General features: G+C 38.8%; 1 protein-coding gene across 7 annotated transcripts; it reads left to right on the top strand.

The window, feature by feature from the left end:
* Positions 1–1715: 1715 nt before the first annotated feature.
* scarb1 (scavenger receptor class B, member 1) lies at positions 1716–20626 on the top strand. 7 transcript variants are annotated; one of them, XR_008333042.1, is made up of 16 exons: positions 1716–2088; positions 3338–3498; positions 5028–5169; positions 5270–5473; positions 6126–6221; positions 6398–6513; positions 6591–6757; positions 6989–7107; positions 13984–14057; positions 14217–14268; positions 15159–15305; positions 17168–17218; positions 18170–18242; positions 19103–19133; positions 19293–19318; positions 19865–20626. XR_008333042.1 is itself a non-coding variant. In XM_053410776.1 (15 exons), exons 1-13 carry the CDS (start codon positions 1969–1971, stop codon positions 18239–18241), a joined length of 1521 nt encoding a protein of 506 aa, XP_053266751.1. In that variant the 5' UTR covers positions 1716–1968; the 3' UTR covers position 18242; positions 19103–19133; positions 19865–20626. The 7 variants fall into 7 exon arrangements, 6 of the variants coding, with proteins under 6 accessions (XP_053266751.1, XP_053266754.1, XP_053266750.1 ...); XM_053410776.1 differs by lacking the exon at positions 19293–19318; XM_053410779.1 differs by lacking the exons at positions 17168–17218; positions 19293–19318.
* The last annotated feature ends 5214 nt before the right edge of the window (positions 20627–25840 follow it).

Genomic DNA, 25840 nt, shown 5'->3' with positions numbered 1-25840 from the left:
ACAAATCACTTAACAGAACAGAGGATTTGTGTTTGTAAACTACTCAAGGGAACTTGAACAGTAGATGCTACATTCCAAAGGTCTGGGAAAGATAGGTGACAGGATATGGGTCACCTATTGCTTAACATGAAAGAGGTTGATCAATAACATTTGTCTCCTCTCTAGGAGGGGCTTGGAGATGTATAAAGTGCTGCTTTTCCTGTATGTCATTGCTCATTGTATGAAATCCATTCCATGGTCTTGTACATTGATGCCCATCTGCAGATGTAGAATAAACTTCCAGAAAGACATTGTAATGACTTGTGCTTGACTATTGAGAAATTCCCATGACAACGCATAGCTTTTGCTCTTCAGATTTTGCGTGAAAAATGTATACATTTATAAAATACAACCATTTGGCTGTGAGTCTGCACATGAGTATTAAGTTGGTGCTCTATCGATGTCTATGAACTGTTTTAACGTCAGCATGAAGAGTCTGCACTTTGTTCTTTCTCTTATCCTCTTTCATTATCATGCGTCGACCCCCTTAGATTGATGTAATGACCCTTTGGCAGGGCCTTAACTCTGGTTAAAAACAGCTCCATCAGCTCCCCCTCGAGTATCAATCCCCATGTCACATATTAAAAAGACAAAACAAATCCAGATTACGATCATGTTGTTACTTCCTTTCATTATAGGAAGTTTTAATGCAATGTTAACGGGCCATTAACCAAAACCTATTGCTAAGCTTCCAGTTGTTCCAAATGCATTCGCAATGCGATTAACTAAATTGCGAAAGAATGATCATATCTCCCCTGTTTTAGCATCCCTTAATAACTGGCTGCCATTTTAAGGCTCTGCATAGTTTGGCTGAGAGTTTGGATGAGCTTCAGTCCTCACCAACCCATAGCCTGAGCGTATCTGATTGGCAAGTGCCCTGGCCCTCTGGAATATATTTCTCTTTTCTAGATGGTTGGGAACTAGGACCAGCAACTTCACTGTGTTTTCTTAAATCTTCTCTCAAAACTTCCTTTTGCCCAAATGACTTATTATTTTCATCCATTACTTTAGATTTTGTTCCTGTTTGTGCCGTTTCACTTGTTGTCTATAGACACTATAGTTATTTTGTTTATAGTTATTTTTGTTGCACTTGAGTTTGACTACTGTCTTAGTTTTATTTTAGTTGTCCTTTTTTGTGTAGCACTTAAAAATAAAGACAGGCTATCATTATATATATATTAACTTTTTTGGGAAGTAATAAAGTACATTTACTCAAGGATTCTTCTTGAGTACAATTCTGAGGTAGGCTCCTCGTACTCTCCAACAAAGAGGTAACTCTTTTTACCTTTGTTATTTGACAACTCAAATAACTGTTATAAGATTAACAAAATAAGATAATTAAAATGTACATTTTGATAACATGAACTGAAACTTTGCAGATCTGCGCTCCTGCAGTGTTTACACTAATACAATATTATTTATTATTATTAAATCTATTATGTTTTTTTGAAATATTTCAGATACTCTAATATAACAAGCTTCACCTTGTACTGTTCTTGAGTATACGTTTAAATGCAGGACTTTTACCTGTGGTGCATCATTCATAGAGTTGTTTTGGTAGTTTTTCTTCAGCGAGATATTAGAAAAATCCTTTCACTGTGAGAGAATCATAGAGAGAGAATCGGTGCGCGTGTGCAGAATTAGCGGGGACTATAATTCCCAGAATCCTCGGCACTTGGGAGGCGCGGTCTGCAGACGATGTAGCTGCATAAGTAGGGAGGACAACAGCAGCAGGTCAACATGATCGATCAGAGGATAAACAGACCCAGGTTCAGTAGACTGTTACTTAGAGAGACACAGTTTGATACCGAGACGTCGCGATAGTCACTGACAGTGAGTCCGCTCCGTTCAGACGCTCCTCTCCGCGGACATAAACAAACCCGCGACAAAAACAAACCGGGACACAGACCCTGAGCACAGGCAGCAGACATGCCTGTGAATAAGTCCCGGGTGGCTGTGGGGTTCGCGGTGGCCGGTGTCCTGGCCGTGGTGTTTGGGATAGTCCTCACTTTTGTGGGGCCGCTGATAATCGACGACCAGATCGTGAAGGTGAGACTGACGCTAGCAGACAGTGTTTGACTGGGACTCAGGTTAGTCTGTGCTTTATGCAGACTTTCACCAGAAGTTTCGACTTCAGACAGACACTCGTGGATAACACAGCTTCATAAAAAAACCTGATAATAATGAGCGTTATATAGATATGTATATGATTATATACATTCATGTGAAATTCAAGGACAGCCACATTCAAACTTCAGTTTATTATTATTATTATGATTTTTGCAATACTTTTGATTATTAATTTAAGTAATAATATATTTGAAACATTGCTGTAATTTAGCTCAACGTGATATTTTAAACAATATCTTTGAATGGGTTATTGCATTAAAAAAGATTTATATTAGGGAAGCATATATAAAAATACGTATGTATGTGTATAAATATATCTTTATATAGGTATATGTTTATGTCTTTATATAGGTACATATGTGTAGGTAGGCTATGTATGAGGTTTTGTCTGCGTTTGTTAATATAATGCCTTTTTAAAGTAAACATTTTTCACTGGAGCTGCAGAGCACCGATGTCCAGTCAGGGGTTAAACAACCAACGGATTAGTTGATTATTTGTTTGCTTGTTTAAGCTTCTAAAATCTGAACATTTGTTGCTTTTTAACCGTTATGAAGGCCTCACTCTAGACTCTGGGAAATCCTGATCAAAACTTCAAACTGAACAATCAGTAAAAGAAAAAATCTGCAAAAAAAATATTTGTTATGACACAGAGCCATGGTCCTACCAGGATTAACTGTTCACTCCCACTCTATCCTCCTATCCTACTTAAATTGGTGTTTGTATCCCAAAAGTTGCAAAATTCTAAATACCACTTGGTAACAGAATTAGTGCTGAATGTATTGAACCCCTTGAAGTGGGATCAATAGTGACTGTGCCAAGTGGATAAGAAAAAAAAGGCCGTCGGCACTAAGTCTGTTAGTTACAGAACACACATGGCATTTATGGTGTTAACACTGGTCTTTTGGTGGGAATTACGGTTTGCTGAATATAAAATGTATGCATATATGTCCGTTCATTCACACTGAAATTTGTTAGAGCTGAAATGAGTAGTCAATCATTATTAATCAGTTGTTTTTTCATTTGTGACATGTCATGTGTTGATCCAGCTTTGGTAACGGGAAGATTCAATTCTTTCTTTTAAGATTCTTTGTAGATTAACTGATAAAGCATAAAGGATGCAACAACCCATTCTTTTCATAAACTTTTTTCTTCATCCCTCTCATGTCAGAACACAGTGATCGACCCAAAGAATGATCTAACCTACACCATGTGGAAGGACATCCCTGTGCCGTTCTTCATGTCGGTCTACTTCTTCAACATCCTCAACCCCAAGGAGTTTCTGAAAGGAGAAAAGCCCATGGTGGAGCAGCGAGGACCTTATGTGTACAGGTACACAATTACATAATTAGATTAACGTCCTCCTGGACGGCACCCTGTGTCATCACCCGTGCATGGCTTTTCTGTGCTGTATTGTACCTTCCTATCAGTAAACTTTGTCCTGCAACCTTGAGAGCTGTTGTCAGGTGCATTCAATTTGCATACTTGACAAAGACTGTAGATAAAAATGGATGAAATGACTGCATCCCAAAAGTGAAGCCAAAGCATTTTGATAGCTCTCTGCTGGTTTCAGTATAATTTATAATACCCTCCACGTTAGAAGATGGGACATGGATCAAACCAAAAAAATCAAAGTACAACATCACATAGTTACTTTTGTCAAACATGGTTTGAGTTTAGGTCATTTTTATCACACTGAGTTATGTAAGTGTTCATTTTTCCATTAGGTTTGGACTGATGTTTTAAAAATGGGTTGATATAACATCATGATTTACAAAGGAGACTGGACCAGTGTTTGTAGTGACCCGACCTTGGAAGTGGAGATGATTGTCCATCTTTATGTATAGTCTATGTACTTAACTAAAATAAATGTTATTTATTTGTCTTAACTTTCAATTGTATCCATTAAAACATTGTCCTGATATTGACTGGTTATATGCTCTCTCCTTGGTAAAGCAGAGCTGTGACTTTGAGTCTGATTAGCTCACTATGGAACACTATGTTCCCTTCATCCAGTATGTAGGTTAGTCTGAACCCGTCTCTAGCCACTCATGCAAAAGGGGATGTATCCTAAACATTGTTATGTAACCATATCATGTGTATAAAAGTGTGTGGGGGGTTCTATCCATTCTTAAGCATCACTCAGCATGTCTGCAGCAGCATGTGTTAACCTAGATGGTATGTAACTGCCATCTCCAGTGATGAGGATGAAAACAGTCAAACCATTAGCAGTGATTTCATGTCAGAATCTTGCCAACTCAGCGCTTTGTCAAGTGGCTCTCATCTTACTGCTGCAGAGCAACTTTGAGTTAATTTTCCATTTGTTTAACGGAAAAAGTTTAAAATGATTCCCTCGGGGGGCCAGAAGGACTGCAAAGTCTGATGGTAGTCATTTGTCTGCGATTTTTGTATTCTATTCGTATTTTCGTTTTTTTCCCTGCGTGCATCTGTTGCATATGAGAAACACTATCAATTGGATAGCGATTGATTCTTACGCCTGACAGATGCAAAAAAAAATAATAAAAAAATCTCCATTTCAAAAAGCGGAGATGCGTAGAAAACACAGACAAAGATGTCCTGAGAGTTTGTGGTGAGGAGTCTTCACACAACCAAGACAAATTATCAATAATCTCCTCTAAAAACCAAATTTGGATCCAGCAGTGTCACTCCAACAGTCGATAACCAACACTTCCCCAGCTCCAAGACTCCCTTCTTCTCTGCTCTCTATCTTAGCTATCATCATCTTCTTCATCACTTTGGTACGATTCTTTTACCTTGAACCTCTTTTGCTCTCAAGTCTATGCCTGGACTACTGGAGAACAGGCTTGTGGATGCATGAATGTTTTTCTTTCCTTTTTCAGGAAACGCTGTCAGAAAGACAACATCACATTTCATCCAAACGACACAGTGTCATACATGGAATATAGACAATACTTCTTCGAGCCTTCCATGTCTGTAGGGAACGAGTCCGACATCGTAACGATACCAAATATGTTGGTGCTGGTAGGACATGATTTCTCATTGTTCCCCACACATCTTTCAGTAAACTGACTCGCACCCTCTGCAGTTGTCTGCCTTTTCACCCCCAGTCTGTGTTTTTCAGGGTGCAGCGGTGATGATGGAAAATCTCCCGTACGCAGTTCGTTTAATGATCAGCGCCACCTTCAAGACTTTCAAGGAAGGACCCTTTATAACCAAGACCGTCGGGGAGCTGATGTGGGGTTATGACAGTGGACTCGTCGATTTCCTTAATAAGTATCTACCCGGCCAGCTGCCCTCAACTGGAAAGTTTGGCCTTTTTGCCGAAGTGAGTGTTCAAACTGGTAAATTATGCTGACAGGAGTTGAAGTTTATCACCTCCAAGCCTCAGCAGACGACATGAAGACACTTTTGCACCAGCCAATAGTCAATCAATTGTGTTATCTATTGTGATAATTGGGCCTCAATTAATCTTGTAGAGCTGTGTCAGTGCTGGAATGTAGTGTGACCAGCCTTTATCATTCTGCATTAGTTGACAATGTGCTCTGGCTGGTTTGTAATTCTTTAAACCAAATTACAATTGTATTGAGCGGCCAAAGGTCAGGATGCAAAATAGTGTCCGTGCGAGGGAGGGGTTTGGTAAAAGATTTTTACCTACGGAGGAGACCGTTGTCACTAAAATGACAGTCTTAATAAATGAACGTTTTAAAAATTGCAAATTATCCACAAAGAAAATACCACAAAAGATAGAGAGGACGCGTTTTCAGTATGTAGGTGTTTTATGTTGGGTGGAAGTGAAAGGAGAATGCAGCCTGACGTAGACATCCAATGGAGGGCTGAAACCCACAGTGTACATCTGGTCCGCGAGACTAGACTATAAGCAGTTTGTTGTTTGAGGCCATAAGTGCTGAGTCCAGTTCGCATATGTTTGTTATTCTCCACTTGTTTCAGTCAGCATGTGGTGTTCATGTTTCTTCTAGTTCAACAACTCCAACACGGGTCTGTTCACCATCTTCACCGGACAGGACGACATCAAGAATGCTCATAAAGTTGATTCCTGGAATGGCCTGACTAAGGTGAGAAGTCAACTCCTTTATCAGTCCAGTCTGTTGAATCAAAGTGTCCTTGGGAAAGTTGCCAAAACCCAAATTGCCCCTGACAGCTGTGCCAGCAGTGTTTGTATTATAGAAAAAGTGCTGCGCATAGAAGCAGTGTATGAATGTTCAAATGTTCAATATTTTATCTTTAACAGCTGGACTACTGGCGGACCCCTCAGGCTAACATGATCAATGGAACAGCTGGGCAGATGTGGCCTCCGTTCATGACAAAAGAAAGCACTCTGCCATTCTACAGCCCTGACGCCTGCAGGTGAGTGATTCTTGTCTCTCCATTTCTCTCGTTACTCCTTTTGCAAACGTACGAAACGGATTTCCATGTCTTTGCAGGTCTATGGAGCTTGTTTACCAGCGTCCTGGTGTGATGAAGGGAATCCCTCTTTATCGGTATGTGGCACCCAAGACCCTGTTTGCCAACGGGACAGACTACTCCCCCAACGAAGGTTTCTGCCCCTGTAGACAGTCCGGCTTGCTGAACGTCAGCAGCTGTCGACACAGTGAGTATTCATGACAAATGCACAACTGGATTTATGTCAACATTTTTGTCTAAGTCTTTATCTTTTTGTTTGTCGGGACGACGCAGTATCACATCTTGACTCAAGTCTGTTTTGCAGATACTGTGAAGTCCCACAACTTGTGGTTAAGGCTCAAGCAAACTTTCTCCTGAAGTCTTTCATTTTCATTGCGGTTCAGATTATGAATTGTTCTGTTTCGTCTCCTTTCCACAGAATCTCCAATGTTCATCTCTCATCCTCACTTCTTTAATGCTGATCCTGTCCTCCTGGACTATGTGGATGGCCTCCATCCCAATGAGGACAAGCATGGTCTCTTCATCGACATTCACCCAGTAAGTACACAGGACGTTGCATCGACTTAGATTGATTTCCTGGAGACTTGAAGATCAAATATTGTTACTTCTGGCCTAACACAAACTTTAACTTAAACCTAACCTAGTTACAACATGTTTTCATCTTAAAAGTCAATAATGTACATTATGGAGATTTGATTGTTGTGCTCAACAAGAATACAAGTCCCCATGATGTAAACAGAATTAGATCCTCACAATATCAGTAATCCATGAAAGGGTTGCGTTTGTGGGTACATTTGAAATTTGCCTTTTGTTTCTTCTAAATAGAGACATGGAAATGATTTCTGTGGCCGTAATTTTGTTAAACATTTCAGAGTATAAATCCTTCAAACTTTAAATTCACTGTGTGTTCGATGCATATTCTTATATCGTGATGATAGTGCGTAATTGAGAAGTTTTCAAATTTTTTTGTTTACACCCTAGAGATGGATTAAATGATGCATGATTACATCCTCCTCATCCTCACCCAAATGTTCATGTCAATATTTAATTATATTAAATTACATTTAATTTCTTTAACTTCTTTAAGTTAAATCATTGTCAGAAATTAGCCCATCTGTATTCCCTCAAGAAACTGGACACACTTGTTTTATTCTTTATACAAATGTATATAGAATATATATAGTGAAGAACATACAACAGTAAGAGAAAATGTATATTTTAATTACTACAAGTATTTGCATTAGCACTATAGACAAAACATTTTCATATACTATAAGGAGTGGATATCGAGAGGGGCATCACTCAGGATATCGGAAGTAAGAAAATTGTTTTAGTGGGGCTGTTGTTGGCCTTGTTGTCCTTGAAGTCCTCTTTTCGAGATGTAGACTGATTACATCGAATGACTTGCAAGCTTTGTATTATGGGTCATGGTCAAGTGTGATTTAAAAAAAAAAAAAATGTTGTTGCTTTTCTGCAAACAAACACAACAATATCGGATCGAGTGTATGTGAAAGGTTGGTACTTTTACGGTTAAATATTATTCATTCTTTTACGATTTAAATATTCGTACGAGCTCTTTCTTTAAATATGTCTCAGTGCAGTACCGTTTTTTAAGGGGTTGAAGTTGGTGTCTCTCTGTCTGGAGCATCTGAGTTATAAATGAAAGTCCCTCAACGTAGACACTTCAATGTACTGCTGGTTGGCCCTTTATCTATACCCAACCTTAGGTACAGCTTGGCTCTCCAAGAAGGGAGTATCTTTGGACTTAGACGGGCTCTATTCTCCTTTACAGATATGATGTGTAATATACCATATACATAATATATAGTGCCATAAACAGTAATGTGTGAAGATGGTCAAAGATTCCGCAACAATAAAGGCCAGTTTTCCTTTTTTTGTTTTTGTTTTAGAGACATGCAACAATAAACAGAAAAATTCCAACTTTCATGACGTGACGACAGGATTGACATCTTATATTGCATTCATTTCAGTTATATAATAATAATAATTTAGGTACCTAACAATTTACTGGCAACTGAGCATACACCGGTCTATAATATATTGTCCAATAGGCCTTTTAAGTCTAAAAAGATTAGAAAATGAGAGTTGTGACTAATAATTCATTATATTAGAAATCTGTGTCCTTTTTTCAACTCAACACACTCAAAGACAGACTTATGGAGAAATGGGTATTTAATTCATCATTGTTTAAGAACATTGGTCTCCTCAGTTAAAATTATATCTTTACCTTGTCCCTCTGCTACTGTCAGATTTGTACATGCAACAAACGCAAATTAAGTTTAACTTTATCTTGTTGCAATCTTTCACTTCTCGATAAGTAATACTGATAATCACTATCTACGTGTTTGGTGGTTCTTGCATGCTGTTGGTAGTGTATGTAAACTGAGAGGAAGAGCTTTGACCCTTGTGTTAATTTCCTTGTTTTCAAAGTCGCACCTTGCTTAGAAAATGTACTCGATGATAAGAGATTTTATTATCATACAATAAAACGGTAAAATGGTACTTAAGATAATGTCATTGGTCTTTCAATTATCTGTAAGCACTAGGGACTGATTAGTTTTATAACTGACTGCCATGAATCATATTGTAAGTCACTGTAGCCTGCAGTGTGATAAGGTAATTGGAAATAGGGCCATATCCCCATAAATACAGCTGTAAGACAAGTTTTGTAAGGCCCTAATAAACATCGGCTTAGATAACAACAGTTTTTTTTCCAAGCCAGATTTAACGATGTTTCCAAACACAGTATTCAGGTGAATCCAGCACGTCTAGATTGATATCAAGTTAATAATTAAGGGAAATCACTTGTGTAGTGTGTGTATAGCACACTGACATTTGTAAAGTAAGTACAATTTGAGAATAGCTAGCACTTATTTTGTTGACTTTATACACATGCTAATTTAATGCAGATTTGCTGATAATGTAAAATCTGTCATCTGTCATTGCTGTTTAGCTTTTTGTTTGGTTCTTTAAAAAGGTAAAGTGAATGCCGTTTTTATGACTCTCTCTAGAGCTTTGTTAGGAATTGGGATGTTTTGGTCAGGTTGATCTAGAATTGGTGATTGTTGTGGTTTAGTGTGGCTTCTAGGAAGGTTATTTTCTGTATCTGGAGCTGTAGACTTTGTTGTCCAAGAGAAAAAAATTCTGGGAGTCTCTCCCTGCATGTAATGGGAACAGTTTCATTTCTGGGTTTGGAATTATTTCTTTTTATACTTATTGAGAGGACCTTTTCCCTGACAGAAGGCAGGTTTGTTGCTGGTCTTTGGTGATAAATGCCCAAACAAATTCTGTAGGCTCAGTAGAAGGGTGCTCAAAGAGTGCATACCACCGCTAAGGCAAGCACCCTATCTCACCATGTTAAAGAAAGTGGAAAAAAAGAATGGAATAGATTCTTCCTTTGCTGTAGCCTTCCACCGAATTTCATTGAAGTAGTTTTTGTGTAAACCTGCTCACTAACTAGTCCCTTTCAGCTAATTAAGCACAACTCATTATTGAAAGTGGATGTGGTTGGTTCTTCTTTTGCTGATCAAACATTAGTCAACTTTTCCAATTGAATCTCTCATTTATATCATATCAACAATATAAGATTATAAACCTAATATTTTTCAATCAGGACCTTCGGTATTGGGATCAACAGGATATCTCCCATTTTTTGGTTCAAAATATTCAAACACTGATGCACTCTATGCCAGATGTAAAGGCAATGCAGAACTTATAACAAACTGCATCAAACAGTGGATCAGGAAAAGGGACTCCGACCACCTTTTTGTAGTTTGTTTCCACTCATCTTCCACTCATCTTCCACCATTTGATTACAACCCAGAGCTCTGACCTGATCACTTGAAGCTTAAGAGCCAATGCTTCAATCATATTGTGGATACTGAACATATGACTTGCATTACTTCTATGATTAGCTCATCATGTTAATTTCCCCATGAGCGCTTGGTCAGAGCTTTAGCCAGGACAAAGTTCCAATAAGAGCGTGTGTGTGTGCGTGTGTGCGTGTGTGCGTGCGTGTGTGCGTGCGTGTGCGTGCGTGTGTGTGTGTGTGTGCGTGCGTGCGTGCGCGTGTGCGTGCGTGTGTGCGCGTGTGCGTGCGTGCGTGCGTGCGTGCGTGCGTGCGTGTGTGTGTGTGTGTGTTTTAATTTCCTATTGTCTAGAGTATAAGACTTCATCTGCTCTTAAATCCATAATAATCAGATTATCTGCTGTCTGTATCATCATGTGTTGTCTCTGTATCTTCCCTCTGGACAATGGAGACCGCTGCACGCTCACATTAATGTTATCTCTGTAATCTAGATGAATCATGACTCACTTTTTTTTGCTGTCTCATAACTTGTTCTAAATGGGGCTAGGACAAAAATCACGAGTTACCAATATCCTGCACTTTCTCAGTGCTCTCTACCCCTGTGTGCACCCATTTCCATCTGTATGTGTATTTTAGAGCAGCTGTGCCCCTGGAGGTAGAGCGGGTCATCCACTAATCACAGGGCCGGCGGGTTAATCCCCTCGTCCTGTCCATGTGTTCGAGTGACCTTTGACGCTGAACATGAGCATGCCCCTGATGGGATGGCCACAGAAGCTCCATCATGTGTGTTCGTGGGGGAAATCCTGACAGCTTTGCACATCGAACCAAATTATCTCCATTCAAATGAATAATCATATCATGATTTTAATATGTGACTTTGTTATCTGGCTGCTTATTATTATCATCAACACACAAATACAAACTCATCAGCCTGTAAAAGTTTGGTACTTAAGTGCTTAAAATGTCCCATGCCTCTTCTTTAATCATTCTTTTTGGAACCCTAACTGCAGAGAATGTGGCCTGGTGCTCAGGGACATTTCATTTCCTGCAGACTCAAACTGTTAAGGGTAAATTTCCGGCTCTAGCATGTCTTGTAGTTAAAGGGCCAAATGACTGAGGAAACATTAGGACTTGAAAGAGCTGCAAGGCAACGGTGATAACATGTTGGAGAGGGAAGGTTTTACATATTAGGTGAATCCAGGTTTGTGAGAGGACACTGCAAGCTAGAGAAAATACACCCCGGGAATCATCGACTTTTGTTTCTGATTTGAAGCTCTGGAAATGTCTGCATCACAATGTGTTCTGCCAGAAACCAACTCAGAAAAACAAGAAAAGCCTGAATGCCATGTTATTGTGCATCTTTCCATAGCCTTGCACAAACTCCCTTTGGATGTAAAACAGTATTTTTTTCTCTAAAATGCTGATTTTTAAACGTTATATTGATTTGTTCTCTAGCTGCCTATTTAAAGTGGTTCCCTTATTTAACAGTAGAATGACACAGTTCAATTCAGTTTGACTTGCATAGCGCCAAATCAAAACATTATCTCAAGGCAATGACTAAAACAGTGAGTGATGTTAGTTACATGTTTGGGTTAGTTACTAAAACCAATTGATCAGTGAACTAAATGCAGATCCGAGGATGTCATTAGCAACATCTAGATGAATGTTGAAAAACTCACAGACTTCAGATACAATTTCACAGTAGGGGCCGGGTTGAATATCTATAATAACTAGATGAACAGGTGTGAGTGATTTCAGCCTCGATGTATGAGGTTGAGGATGAGATTTTCTAATGAACTACAACAAACTTGAGGGTTGATTGATCGGTCATATTTAAAGATTGCTGCAACCCCTCCACCTCTGCCTGTGCTTTGAGGAATATTTAGTATTGAAATGGGTTGGGGGTGTCTCTTCATTTAAACTAGCAAATTCATCTTTTTGCAGCCATGGTTTCATTCAAACAGAATATATATATTTATCGGATCATTGAAAAGTAGGGATTTGGGATTTGAGTGAACTATTATTCGATAGACTACAATTAATCCTTTATTTATTGGTTCTGATATAGTAGTTGTATGGATTTTTATTGTAGTAATTCTCTCCTGTTTATTCAGGAGACCCAGATGTCTGAAACCCAGTCAAAGCATCAAAGAAAAGACTGATGTGCACGTTAACCCCCGATGCCAACCAGTTCTAAAGACTGTCCTTCACTGGGCTTATTTATTTATTTCAACCTGGCATGGCATAGGTTAACATCTCAGAACCTAATGCCCCCTGTCCCACTAAGAGAACAGCTGTCTCGCTCTCTTCTCTCCCTCCTGTCCCTCTTGCCCAACCTGTCGAGGCCGATGGCCGCCCACATTGATTTGAGTTCTGATGTAGATTTCTTCCTTGAAACTGGTGGGTTTCTGTAGAATTTTGTACGGTCTCGACCTGACTAAGTGCCTTGAGATGATCCATGTCCTGATTTATCGCTATACAAAAAACTTTTTTATGGTGAATTACATAAGAGTGTGACCTGTGTACAGAAGCATGATCTAATACTTTATAGAGATATACCTAAACTGAGAAACATTCTTTGACTATAACAAGGTATTCCTCTCCTGTGCTGAACTATCACAAGTCTGAGTTTACAGGTGTGGCCGATTTCACGGAGTGTTTGTCAGCCTGTCAATGTGATAATCGGAAATTACATATGGTTAATTGTGAAACTGTAGCAGGACAGAGTACAGCAGCTGTGTAGACGGCCCTCACATGTGTTGTAGGATGCATTTTGCAGTGGTCGGATCTCAGGGCCCGATCAGGATGCATTTGGGTGAGTTCGGACCTGAACTTAGAGCAGGAGACCTGTCACCGGATCACTCAGGACGGATCTAAAGATCAGGTCTGAACACCTCTCTGCTGCAATCTATGATTTAATATTCTCTCTACATCCTGATGTCAATCTGAAAAGAACACATTTATTCCTCTACTTGTGCGAGTCACTGCACGATGCACAAGATCCTCCACAAAGCTCATTACAGAAATGCTCGATTTTCCCTGAGATGAGATGCTGGCACACTATCGCCTGCCAATCATATCCACGAGTTGTGGTCCTGCTCCAGGTGAATGAACCACTGATCAGGAATATTCAAAACATATTTTGACGCTGCCACAGTTCCTAAACCCTGACATTTACATTTCCAACAGAGGACAATCTTTTCATAGCAATGCACCTGCACCACACTGTTGGCCAGACGCATTATTCGTCTCAAATGAAAAACATGTCAGGATCGACCTTGCTTGTGCATAGGAGGAAGTTGTTATGGTTGGGTCGTGCGTAAAAAGCCTTTTGATTCAGCACGGCACGCCACAAACCACAATTACAGCCGGCTGGATTCCTTCCTGTCCCTTCCATCAAAAGAAGGCCTTGAGAAGAATTGCTCGTACATGAAGATTTCCGGCTTTTGTTTATTCTCTGTGGTTACATGGGAAAAAATTTTTTAGACTGGCCCAGAGATTTAATCCTCCCAATTCTCTAGTGGAGGTGATATTTTTACTAATTAAAGAAGTTGACACTGAAGAATTTGTTTTTGTCTTCCCAGCAAACCGGTGTCCCTCTCAATGTTTCCATCCGTCTGCAGCTCAACCTGTACATGAAGAGAGTGTCCGGAATTACGTAAGGAGCCTATTCCCTAAGCTATTGTCACACCATTATCATTTGTCGTGTATTGTGTTGGAATCTATTCATCCTTCAATATAAAGGGCTCTTTCCTGTTTTTCTTACCTCTCGCTGTGTAACCTTCGCGTTTGAAGTCTGGTGTTCTTGTCCTTGTAGAGAAACTGGCAAGATTTCTGAGGTGGTGATGCCCATGATCTGGTTTGAGGAGGTAAGTCGTTACATGTCTGATCTCTTTTATACACAGTTCTAATTGTTATCATCATCATTGTCTCTGTTTTGTGTAATTGTTCAGCAGATCTTAGTGTACGTCTCCTGTGCTTTGATTCCACTTTAAATAATTCCTGGATACTGGACACTTAACACTAAAATCCAAAGAAATATATTGAAGACCTTTTTATTTAGCCATTATCAAATAATGCTTACAAAACGTAGATATTTGTTATTAAATCACTCAGTGGTCATTTCCTTAAGGCTTATGAAACAAACAGGAGGAAAATGTGCATTTAATAAGGAAGAGTGAATCAAGAGACTTGTTGTGCAGTACTTTACATTTGTAAATTACTGTAAATATAAGTGTAAATCAAACTCATACAATACAAGATCTCTATTAAGCATAAAGACACATTAAACCTTAGATATGTTCATGACTGTTGAGATGAACAGTATTAGCTAGTGAAATCATTGAAATAATCACTGTTAGACAGTTAATTAGTGATTTCAGAAGTATTTAGATAAAAGCAGTAATACTGCAGTGTGGAAATACTTCATTACTCTATTGATAGCATCAATATATAATATCTAAAGCTTATAATGAACCCCCCCCCCCCCCCCCCATATTTTGATGTCATACAATAATTGACATCATGAGACATCACTATTAAATCGGCAAATTATGTCATGAAGTGTAATTATGTATTTACTTACTTAAACAATAAGATTGGAGATATGATTATTTAGTTTATCTGAACATTTGATATTGACGAAAAAGTATAGTCAGTTTGTCTCCTTGCATTGTCGATGCTCAATGATTCTCTGCTCTGGAAACTGAAATACTGAAACAACCCTCCTTCCTTTTTATTTTTGCCCTTTCCCCCTCAGAGTGGATATATAGACGGGCCTATCCTCAAAACGTTCCACACAAACCTGGTCATTCTTCCTGCTGTGATGGAGTACATGCAGTACGGCTTCATAGCTCTCGGCCTGGCAACGATAATAATCGCTGCTCTGGTGCATCATAAAGTGCGGGTAAAGCTGCCACACAGCATGTACTGACATGTTTATTTTTAACTGCATGCAGCATGTTGCACAGTTGTGCATGTTTCCCCACAAACCAATGGAATGGAGCTGAAAAAGATTGACACTTTATACATTAAGGGTCTAGTCTGTTTGGCTAAATTAAATGTGATGATCAAATGTGACGGCATACAAGCCCAAAAACTGTGCTATGCTGCAAAGTTGTCGTAAACATTTCAAAATTGCTTCTCAAAGAAGGGCAGATAAAAACACCAACCTTTATTTTTAAAAAGATTGAACAGAAAACCTTAAGCCGTTTAGTAACAGTGAGTTCTGAGAGATTAAACAATGTTTCAAATGTAGTGTTATATTTTTCTTAGGTGGACAAGTGACGCTACGGTTAAAAATGATCTGTTATTGGTAGTATCCCTGTAGTCTCAAACCACATACCCCTGGCAAGTGGACCTGGATTTGACTGTTAAATTAAGGAAACAAATTAGAAATTAAAATCAAGAAGGTTCTCAGTTATAGTGGAATTTGACTGAAGAGTGTTGTGTCCCTGTCAAGTAACATTAGAAGAGACTGAAGAGCCTTGTGGGTTTAAATTAGTTTTTTGCAACAAACTAACAAGATCAGAATTATTGCAATATTAATAGAAAAGCTGTATCATCAGTTAATGCAGAGTCACTGCGGGCCTCCTTATCAGTTCAAACAGATGGCGTCAGGGTGAGGCTTCCTTGTCAGTCCAAACGTCAAAGATAGTGGATAGTAGATTTATAGTAGCATAGAGTGCATCAGTTCATACGAGGTCACACACCAATTCTCACTCGTGCAACACATAGTTGTGTTGCATGTATAAAGAGGAATTTTTTTATGAAAACATTTTAATACGAGCAGGAATTACAAAATGTCCATTGATTTATGTTATACATATTGAATATTATATAATGTAAGTGTGGGTGTTTGTGTGTGTGTGTGTTTCAAGAGTTTATTTTCATATAAACAACGATTACATTAAGAAGTCGCTTGCAATGAAATACTTGGGTCATAGGCTCTCTTATGGCAATGCTCAGAATATTACAAGCAGACATAAAATAAAATAGAATATAAAAATGTAAATAGAAATACTATATACATATCTAAAATATATATATATACACACCTGAAGTGTGTGTGTGTGTCCCACACGAGCCAATCCCTTAAATATATATTTGTTTGTTGTAAGCTGAAATATATGCACAATATATTATATATATTGCATATTACATGTGAAAATATGTATTCTATGTCCTTCATAAACTACAATGTGTGTTTTTTCGGTCCAAAGTAAATTGATAGGGCTGTTGCTTTGTATGTCTGGGAAGATACTGTATAGCCAGTTTTCTGTTTTGTTTCCTCACATTGATTTATGCATAACAAAGACTTGGAGGGATGAATTGTTGCTCTCATACAAAAAGAGAAATTGTAGGTGTGCAGAGAGCCTCTCCTTTTCCTAGATTTAGCAAACAGGTATGAGAACAGCGGCAGTCTTCTCCGCTAACTCGCAACAAAAATTGGAACCGCCAAAAAAGAATTCCTTCAAACCAATCAAAAGTAGCCTACTGCCGGGGACAAAAAAAGACAAACAGCTCCCAGCATGTCTGTTATGTCAAGTGTGTGTGTGTGTGTTATGAAACACATTATACTTGATGTTTTATAATAATGCCATAAATCAACCAGTTGAAGTTAATCAGTACATAAGTACTTTCAGTTCACTCAGTGTTTTTATGGTCTGTTATATGAGCAGCAGTCAGTCAGTGGTACAGTCAGGTGAAGAAGTTCAAGTGACGTGGTTTAGTTCTTAAAGTATGAATGTTTTTGATGTGTGTTTGCAGAGGTCTGATAGAAATGCTGCAATGATCTCCACAGTGATGAAGAACCCCGGGGTTTGTAAAATGTTTCCAAACACTTCCAATCTACGAGATCCAAATCACCTTGCCAAATTCTGATTCGTGTGATTTCGTATTTTGGTTGTCAACTTTTTTCAAAATTGACCTGATTCAAAAACTTTTCCTTTGGAGAGGCATCGGTGCAGCTATATTAACTCAACTTCTTCTATATTGAGGCAACTGGTGTTAACTTGAGATTCAGATGCCACATAAAACGGAGATTAAATATTTTGTCACATTTCCTGTTTTCCTTTAGTTAACGATGATAATAAAAAAGGTTATAATAGTTCAACTGATATTTGTTCGAGTGAGGGATTTGTTCGATGGTAAACATACTCTTGAGTTCACCAAAAATTACTTGGCAACGATAATTTATTTGTCCAAGTAATTTTAATGGTTTCAGAATCTCAAATTTCAATATTGAACTTTGGACAATACAGGTGTCAGTTCAGGATTGGTTTATTTATGGCTGAAACGATCAATCAATTGAGTGATAGTTGCATGAACCAGGCAATAAGTGCAGTTACATTTTAATCTCATGTGAGGGCAGGCTTACTGCATGTGTGACTGTCAAATCCTTTATTTCTTGATCATCATCTTTCAATACAAATTTTAAGCATATTCTCTGAAATATGTTTTTTAAATTCATTATTGATGCTTTTCTTATATTTCCTTCTTCTGCATAATAATCTGTTGATCAAAATGAGCTGTTGAGTTGAACAAACCAAATGCCTCAACGTTTAATCGCATATGATCATATGAACAAGACCCACTAATGAACTAATAGCACGTCCTCATAATTTACTGCATGGTCCAATGGATTACCACAGGAATTGACTCCCTGCATGAATCCTTATATACCAAAACCTGATGCTGCCAGGTGCCTTGAATCATACCAGTTGCTCATCATCTTTGTATTATTCTTATAAGCTGATGTGTTTTTTTTAGGCCTCTGACAAAAAGCCAGTAAAAGGCTCACATGGCCATGAAACACAGGAAAAATATAACATAAATAACTAAGGTGGGTAAACACACAAAGACGTAGATGTTTAAATGTATTCATTGCTTCTCTTTTCATTTGTGCTTAAGCTTTGGACACGACCAAAGGCAAGTTAGATTTCCTTAATATACAGAAATAAATACATTTGATATGCAGATGTGTTGATTGGGGTCCCAGTGACAAGACCTCGGTCTTGGCCAACTGTCATGAAAATGTGGGTGCTTCGTTTTTAAGATTTTATGAACATCATATATTTTTATTTAATTACATTTTAAAATGGTTAATGACTTTACAACTCATGGCATTAAGTTATGAACTATACCAGCTTTAACATTTACCGTATGCTGCTACTGTGATAGAAAATAAAATATGTAATGTATTGTGGAGTATGCCATCTTATCCACATAGTGGCATGATGTTGTAAAACTTTTTTTGAGTTTTGTTAATCGTCTAATACTACACTTGTACCTGCAGTTGATTGCCATCTCAGGGCATCTTATTAGAGCCATGATTTCGAGGTTAAAGTTGCAATTGAGAGTAAAGTTGTGAAATCACATGAATAAGTCAGACATAGAATCGGTCTCATAAGTCTATGAAACAACACAAACATTTTTAAGGAAAAGCATGCGTCAGAGTTACATTCCCTCTAGACTCAAAACCAATCTCATCTTGAAACTATGAAACCCCTTTAGCCAGATGTAACCAAATATCGTCCACCACATTTTCTCCTCCACATAAGAGATAATTTCCTTCCCTTCTTCAGAATACAAGCCCTCTTGTACAATCTTTTCTAACTCATAATATAAAAACATTCAAGATGAAGTATCACATTATTTGTGAAATCCATTCCAGTACAACTTCACATTCTTCATTTCCCACAGGCAACAGATCTCCTGGTACTCTCCTTGTAAGGTGACATGCAACCCAAGTTTATTCTTGTAAACGTTAGACCTTTTTTCCCAAATATTAGAAGAACAATTATACCTTAATCTCATAATAATTCTCGAAATCTTGGAATATTTTTCTTCAACCTGGCCCTGGATGCTGAATACACTTTGGGAATAACCACAGGGATAATGAAACCAGTGAACAAGTATGTAAGTTGTGTGTCTCAAACACAAAGAGAACAAAAAACTGAACTGTACTGAACTTCAACACTGCTGTGTAAACCTAATAACAATGACCCATGTATAATTGTTTACTGACATTATTTTTACAGCTGGCTATTGAAAATATTGTTTAATAATTATATTTCAACTTTTTAAATTATTAGATTGGATGCTTGTATTTAACCTTGGCAACTCAATTCAAATAGTTGTTTGGATATTCTGTTGTTACTCATTCATTTAGTACATTCTTTCCCTGACGTTCCCTGAACACAGCAGCTTCTCTTTGTCTGTCCATGTGTAAATGTGCTGTGTGTCTCATGAAAATAGATACTGTCCTGTATTGGTGGCTGTGAGGGAACACGCTGCAAACTGCAAACTCATGTTGGATGTTACATCTTGTTCAAATTGAAATGAAGCTGGTCTGATTTGTTTTCGAAAGTTTCAAAGTCAAGTGTTCAGGTGCAGTTTGGCTTGATGGTGTTTTTTGTCTCCTGAGCACATCGTAACATCCTCTTTCTTCTGGCCCTGACACAGAGAAATAAACGTGAAGGTGGCCCCACACCAGATGCAACCACAAGCACTTCAGGCGAAGAGAGAGACCTTCTACTACAAGATGAAATGGACTGACATACAGGCACACAAACACAAACACACACAAATTATGTTTTTGACTTGCTGAAGGCCAACATCATTCCAGATGTTGAATTGAAACACTGCCACAACTATCTCTTCTCCGTATACTCTAATGAGATGTGCACAAGTGAACTTGCGCCGTCTTTTTCCTGCACTGCAAAGTTGATGAAACTCTCAGCTGAAGACTCCTGTTGTCTTTATTCCATGCATTTGTGTTGAGGCTGTAGGGGTTGAGACTGTTGTCTGTTCAGGCAGAGCGAGTGAAGACACTGCTGTGTCTGAACAAAACACTTTTTTCTGCAAAGAACTAACCAAACAAACTCTTTATTTCCAGTGAAATGTGACAGATGTGAACATGCTCAGGCTCAGCTTGGGGTCTGACTATTATCAGTGTTGATCTGAAAATGTCCTCATCATCCCTTCATCAGGAGCAATAGTAGACAGTTACTGTGGTGGCTGTTATTTTACCTCTTTAATGAGAAAATGGGAAACTAATGACCTGCAAGTGTGTATCACACACTCTTACAATCAGTGAGTCAAGCAGCGCACTTTTTGTATCGTACTGCCTTCTGTAAAGATGTGAATGTTTCTTCTTAAAACTGATGTGAATGACTCCATCATAAATAATTCAGGTAATAAATGTGCCTTTGATTGAAAATCAAATCTTTTCTGTGTGTGATGGTTTCTTCTTGTGGCAGAACGGATGTCCCAGCAATTACAAGGACCGAAAATGGATTTTTGATATCGGACAATATTAATTATAATAGGGATTTGTTTTATATTTTGAAACCAGTACCAAGTATTTTGATAAAAATGTTTTAAGCAATGATTTAAAAACAGGTAAAGTGCAGCCACGTCTCAGGTCCTTGATGTCTTGGAACATAGGATGTTAGTATCTCTGTAATATAACTCGGGCCGGACTGTACTGAGCTTTAAAATGTATAATCGAAATCAAGCCTAAATTTAATTTGGCCGTCAACGAAGGAAGCCAAGAGTTGGAGAGATATCAACCCTGTATGCTTGGTGTTGGTAAAAATGCATCCAGCAGTATTCTGCACTGTTGCTAAAGCCGAGACTGAGGATTGACTACTACGCATAAATAGTGCAGAACAGAACAAATCCAGCTGGATGATGGCTCGGTTAATCTGCTTTCAGTTTGAGCATCCACCCGGGATCATGAGGGGAAAGTGTTATTCTGATTTATGGGGAATATGTCCAGAACGCTCAGGTCTGCTTCCTCCATCAGCCTGACCGTCCCCCGAGTCCATCTGTCCACCATGGGATCTATAGCCTTCAGCCACTCTGCCCCTCACCTCTGGAACTCCCTCCCCCCTGACATCAGGAACATTAACCCAAATTCAATCACTCTTTTTAAATCTTGCATTAAAACCCACCTGTTTAGGCAGGCATATAACTTTTAATGTTCCTGTCCGCTGAAGCTGTTGTTCTGCTGCTGCTCTGCTTTGTGCATTTTAAAATTTTTAATTAACTGTATTGTTGACTGTTGTACGGCGACCTTGAGTATCCTGAAAGGCGCCTTATAAATAAAATGTATTATTATTATTATTATTATTATCTAATTTGCACAAGTCATCTAAATGAAACAGAATCCTGGCTCACTGTTGAGCCAAAGTGCATCAGGCTTGATTCAATGTTCCTTTGCAAACGTCGGATGATGACATTTGTGGTGAGGCCGCAGGAACTGTTTTCTTCCAATGATTCTTTTTGAGGGTCATAATAGTTCAGGCGCGGCTGCACAGTAAAACAGTGCTCCTCCATCACTGCTGCTAAGTGAAGGTCTTTTGCAGTCATATGTTGGATTTGTTTTTTTACCAAACATACATAGTCTCTTGAAGTTTTTTGTCTTTAAGGAACTCAGTTTGACCTCCGATGTTCCTGGTCACTGCCATTTCTTAATTACATTACAAAGTGAGGCCTGCTGAAAAAACATTATTATTAAAGCCTTCTCCTGCTTCATGGGCATTAGTTATATTTATCATTTTGAGAGAGCTACAGGCGGATGTTTAGACGAGTCCATGGCTTCTGATTTTTTGGAGAAGGTTTGAGAAATCAGAATATAAAAATAAACATTGTTATCCATCATTTTTCCATGACTTGGCCTTTATTAACAAGCCAAGGACCTAAAAAGATTCACAAGATCAGAGACTTTAGTGAAAGTCATTTGAGAGGTCAAATATCTTCAAGCTACTTTTTTAACCTAAAATAGTTCAAAACAATAGCAAAACAATAATCTTGCTTAAAATGTTGAGAAGAAGAATGTTTCATCTTTAACTTTATCTCCTCCTCCACCCGAGGAGAAGGACTGAACACGTGTTGCACCTTTTACAAATGAATGTCACTGCGGTATCTGCAAAATATTTGCAGGCAATTAAAGTTAGTCGGTTGGTAGATAGTGTGAAGGACTTAAGAAAGGACCTTTCAAGCCTTCTTCTGTGGAGAAAACACAAGATAACACTTTCTCCTCTAAATTGAAAGTTTGTCTTCATCCCACAGTAGACTAGCATGATCTGCCTCCGTATAATTCAGAACAGTGTTGTGTTTGCAGTTTGTACTGCTGCCCCCAAGTGGACAAAAACATAATTTCCTGCAGGTCTAGATGAGAGGTAATAGTCATAACGTGCAAACTAACATTGAAAATTGCAGTCAAGTATCATGTTTTGTAATCAACATCTGAACTGAGGGGTGTCAGTGGTGGAAGAAGTTCTCAGATTGTACTATAATTGAATTTATAGCTTGTGTGTGAACATTCAGTCGTCCAGATCTATCTCAGATAGGTCGCTTGTATCAAGAGCAACTGGACTTGGTTGAAGATATTTTAAGACCTGATGACAAGTGTAAACAACCGTCATTGGAGGGTTTGGAGCCTCCTGAGGGGAGATGAACTGACAACACTGTGAGTGGCATCATGTACATTTCAGACGGACTAGTTTCTGTCTTAATGGGTTTGAGGTGCAGAGCTGGTTGAAGTCAGTTTTTGTGCATTGCTTTTGTTTGTGATGTATCAGGCCTGTAAGAGTTATTGAAATGAAAATAGACATTGAGATAAGAAATCACCTCAGTGAACGAACAGACCACAGCTCATAGACATGTGGAAAGTTTTATTGAGTAACATGTCAAAATCATGTATATGTAGTTGAGTAAAAAATATAAAGAAGCACAAAATGTTACATTCAAGTCAAGCAGAGGTTCTACATAGTAATTGTCTCCCAAAAATATGTTGGTGACTCCTTAACAGCAACAATTAATTTTTATTTGTGTGTGTGTTTGTGGTCAGGTGATTTATGCAGAAACTCAGTGGAAGGACAAGACATCGACCAAGAGGGAAATAGACAGATCCAGGAATTTTTGAGGAAGGAATTCAAGTATATATATATATATATATATATAAACAAACATATAAAGCTGACTAACATGAGCGTGTGAAATTTGGTGCAGCTTGATTGAAGGGGACTGCTGAGCCTTGTCAGTGGCACTTGGCACCACAGGCATCATGCGGTCAGTCAGTGTTACCATCACATTCCTCTTTTTGACCAGATGTTCCTTTAACAGTCAAATATCAGCCCGTGCTGCACACTGGGAACAGTACTACTCTGCACTCAGGCAAGGCACATGTCACACTCTCTGAAAAAGTGTCTCCCATCACACAGCATGTTCAGATGTGGCTGAAGGCTTGGTTCACTAACGTTCCTGACAAACCTCAAGGTGGAAGCCTTGAGGTGTGCACACAACACACAGGAGAACCAGCACAGTCGAACAGCCGACTGGACATTTTGGTCAAAGCTGGAAACACGTCCATGTTATGAGGAGGTCATGTGACCTGACACCAGTTATCAGATAACTTCTGGTAGCACTCTGAGTTTCAGTAGCTGTTTCTATGGCAACAGATTTCCAGCTCTCTGATATGCACTTGTAAGATAGGTACTTTATTACTTAATCATTATTGTTATAATTATTATTTATCATGATCGGCACCATTTTGTTTGTTAAGTTAAGTTGCCAGTCTAAAAAATCTGAACAAATGAACTATATTACATAACATACATAATGATGAAACTTCAAAGATGCAATACAAAGGGATCCCACGACAAGGTTAGATAGTTAGAATCAGCTGATTCACTTCATCGTCTAACAGAAAGAAATATGTCATGATTTATGAGGTGAATTTTATTAACAGGCTTATCTGCATAACCACCAAATCGATAAATAAACTAGTGTGTGTCGACAACTCAATCAGAGTATGCATCTTTAAACACAAGTCAGAATCCTAGACACGGATGTACACCAAGGCAGCAGAGTCACAGCAATTTTATTTCTAGGCAGCGATACTTTCAGGATGGATTCAGGAAGTTTAAAGACAAAATCATGGAGGCCGTCTCTGTTGATGCTATCCATCTCAGAAGCTACGATTTTAAAGTAGAGGGTTCACTAAGAAATATGTGGTTTACTCAAGTCTGTAGTCACTGTGGATAGTGTTCAATATCGTTCACTTTGTAAATGGAGATACACAGCATTTAATATTATTGATCTGCTAAAAGTTACATACACTGTGAAATCTCCTTCACTTTGTTTATATGTAAATATACACATAACCAAACTACTTACAGCTCGTTAATGTGCCCCCCCAAAAAAGACTTTACCAACAAGAGCCATTAGGATCTGCACTACAGCAGTGGCTCCCAAACCAAGAGGGACCACCTGGGGGGTCATGAGATGTCGTAACACTCCCTGAAATTAAAAACAATTTGAAATAATAGGTTTTAGCCATGATTGTTATAAACTAGCTTGAGCTGCTGTCAGACATATCAGTTTCAAAAAGTTTACAGAGCACCATTATTTTCAGTGTCTTCCTTTAGTGTTTTAAGAATCCCTGATGATTGGATTCAAGTACTCCATGCAAATCAATTTATCCGTGTTATCAACATGTGTCGTTCCAGTCCTATTTAAAACCCATATAAATATAAACCAATTGTCTCTAACAACAAATACAATACATGGATCATTTGCAGATTATTGAAATTAATCCATAAATAGCGAGGAGTCCTTGTAGCACACGATATAAAATATTTGGTCCCCGCTCACATAATGAGAAAGAGAGTTGTTAAAGTTCAGTAAACTCTACGTGGACATTCTTTGACCAGCGTTGTGCAGCTGCTGTCTCTGAGGCTGAAATAGCATCGTTCCTTCCTCGCCAGTGACAAATCAAAACCCCCAGTCTTTAGCCTGTAAAGAGACCACACAGATGGCTCGCTGGCAGTGTAGCTCCACATGTTTTCCTATCCTTTCTTTTCCTCTCACTCACTTTATCAATCCTTCCATATGTGTCTCCCTGTCTGCCGCTCCGTCCTGTATATTTAGCTGCTGCGGCTGTACCCCGCTCTACACATTGTCAAAACAAGGGGCTAATCCCATCCAACAGGTGCTAGATCTCCACGCACACGCTCTGACGCCGCCCTCCCTATTTCCACACAACACAAACACGTCGCCACACACTGAAGTTGACGTGGCGCGGTTGCCAGGGGAAGCCGAGGGTCTCACTCCAAAGGCAGCCCGAGAATGCTGTGGGGTCAAGTGACGATGCCGCACTCGTGCTGACCGATGAAAAACCCCAGTGTGATATGTACTGCAGTGTTTCTACTCCTCTTGCGATGTCCACTGGGTATTCATGCACATGGCAAAATGGCTTGGACAAAATATCAATAATGGACTAGATCAAGTGCAGATTTCTTTGCCATCTGATCATGACTGTCCCATACAGTGCCAGGTTTTAACCACATGGCAGCACTTTGCTTCCGCACTGCAGCACATCACTCTTCGAGGTGTCTGCTCTGCTGCGAGGGACTATGAGGACTCATGCGG

The sequence above is a fragment of the Pleuronectes platessa genome, chromosome 19 (genome assembly GCF_947347685.1).
Source record: "Pleuronectes platessa chromosome 19, fPlePla1.1, whole genome shotgun sequence".
Lineage (NCBI taxonomy): Eukaryota > Metazoa > Chordata > Actinopteri > Pleuronectiformes > Pleuronectidae > Pleuronectes > Pleuronectes platessa.
Note: the sequence above shows the minus strand (reverse complement) of the source record. Positions and strands in the feature narration are given on the sequence as shown.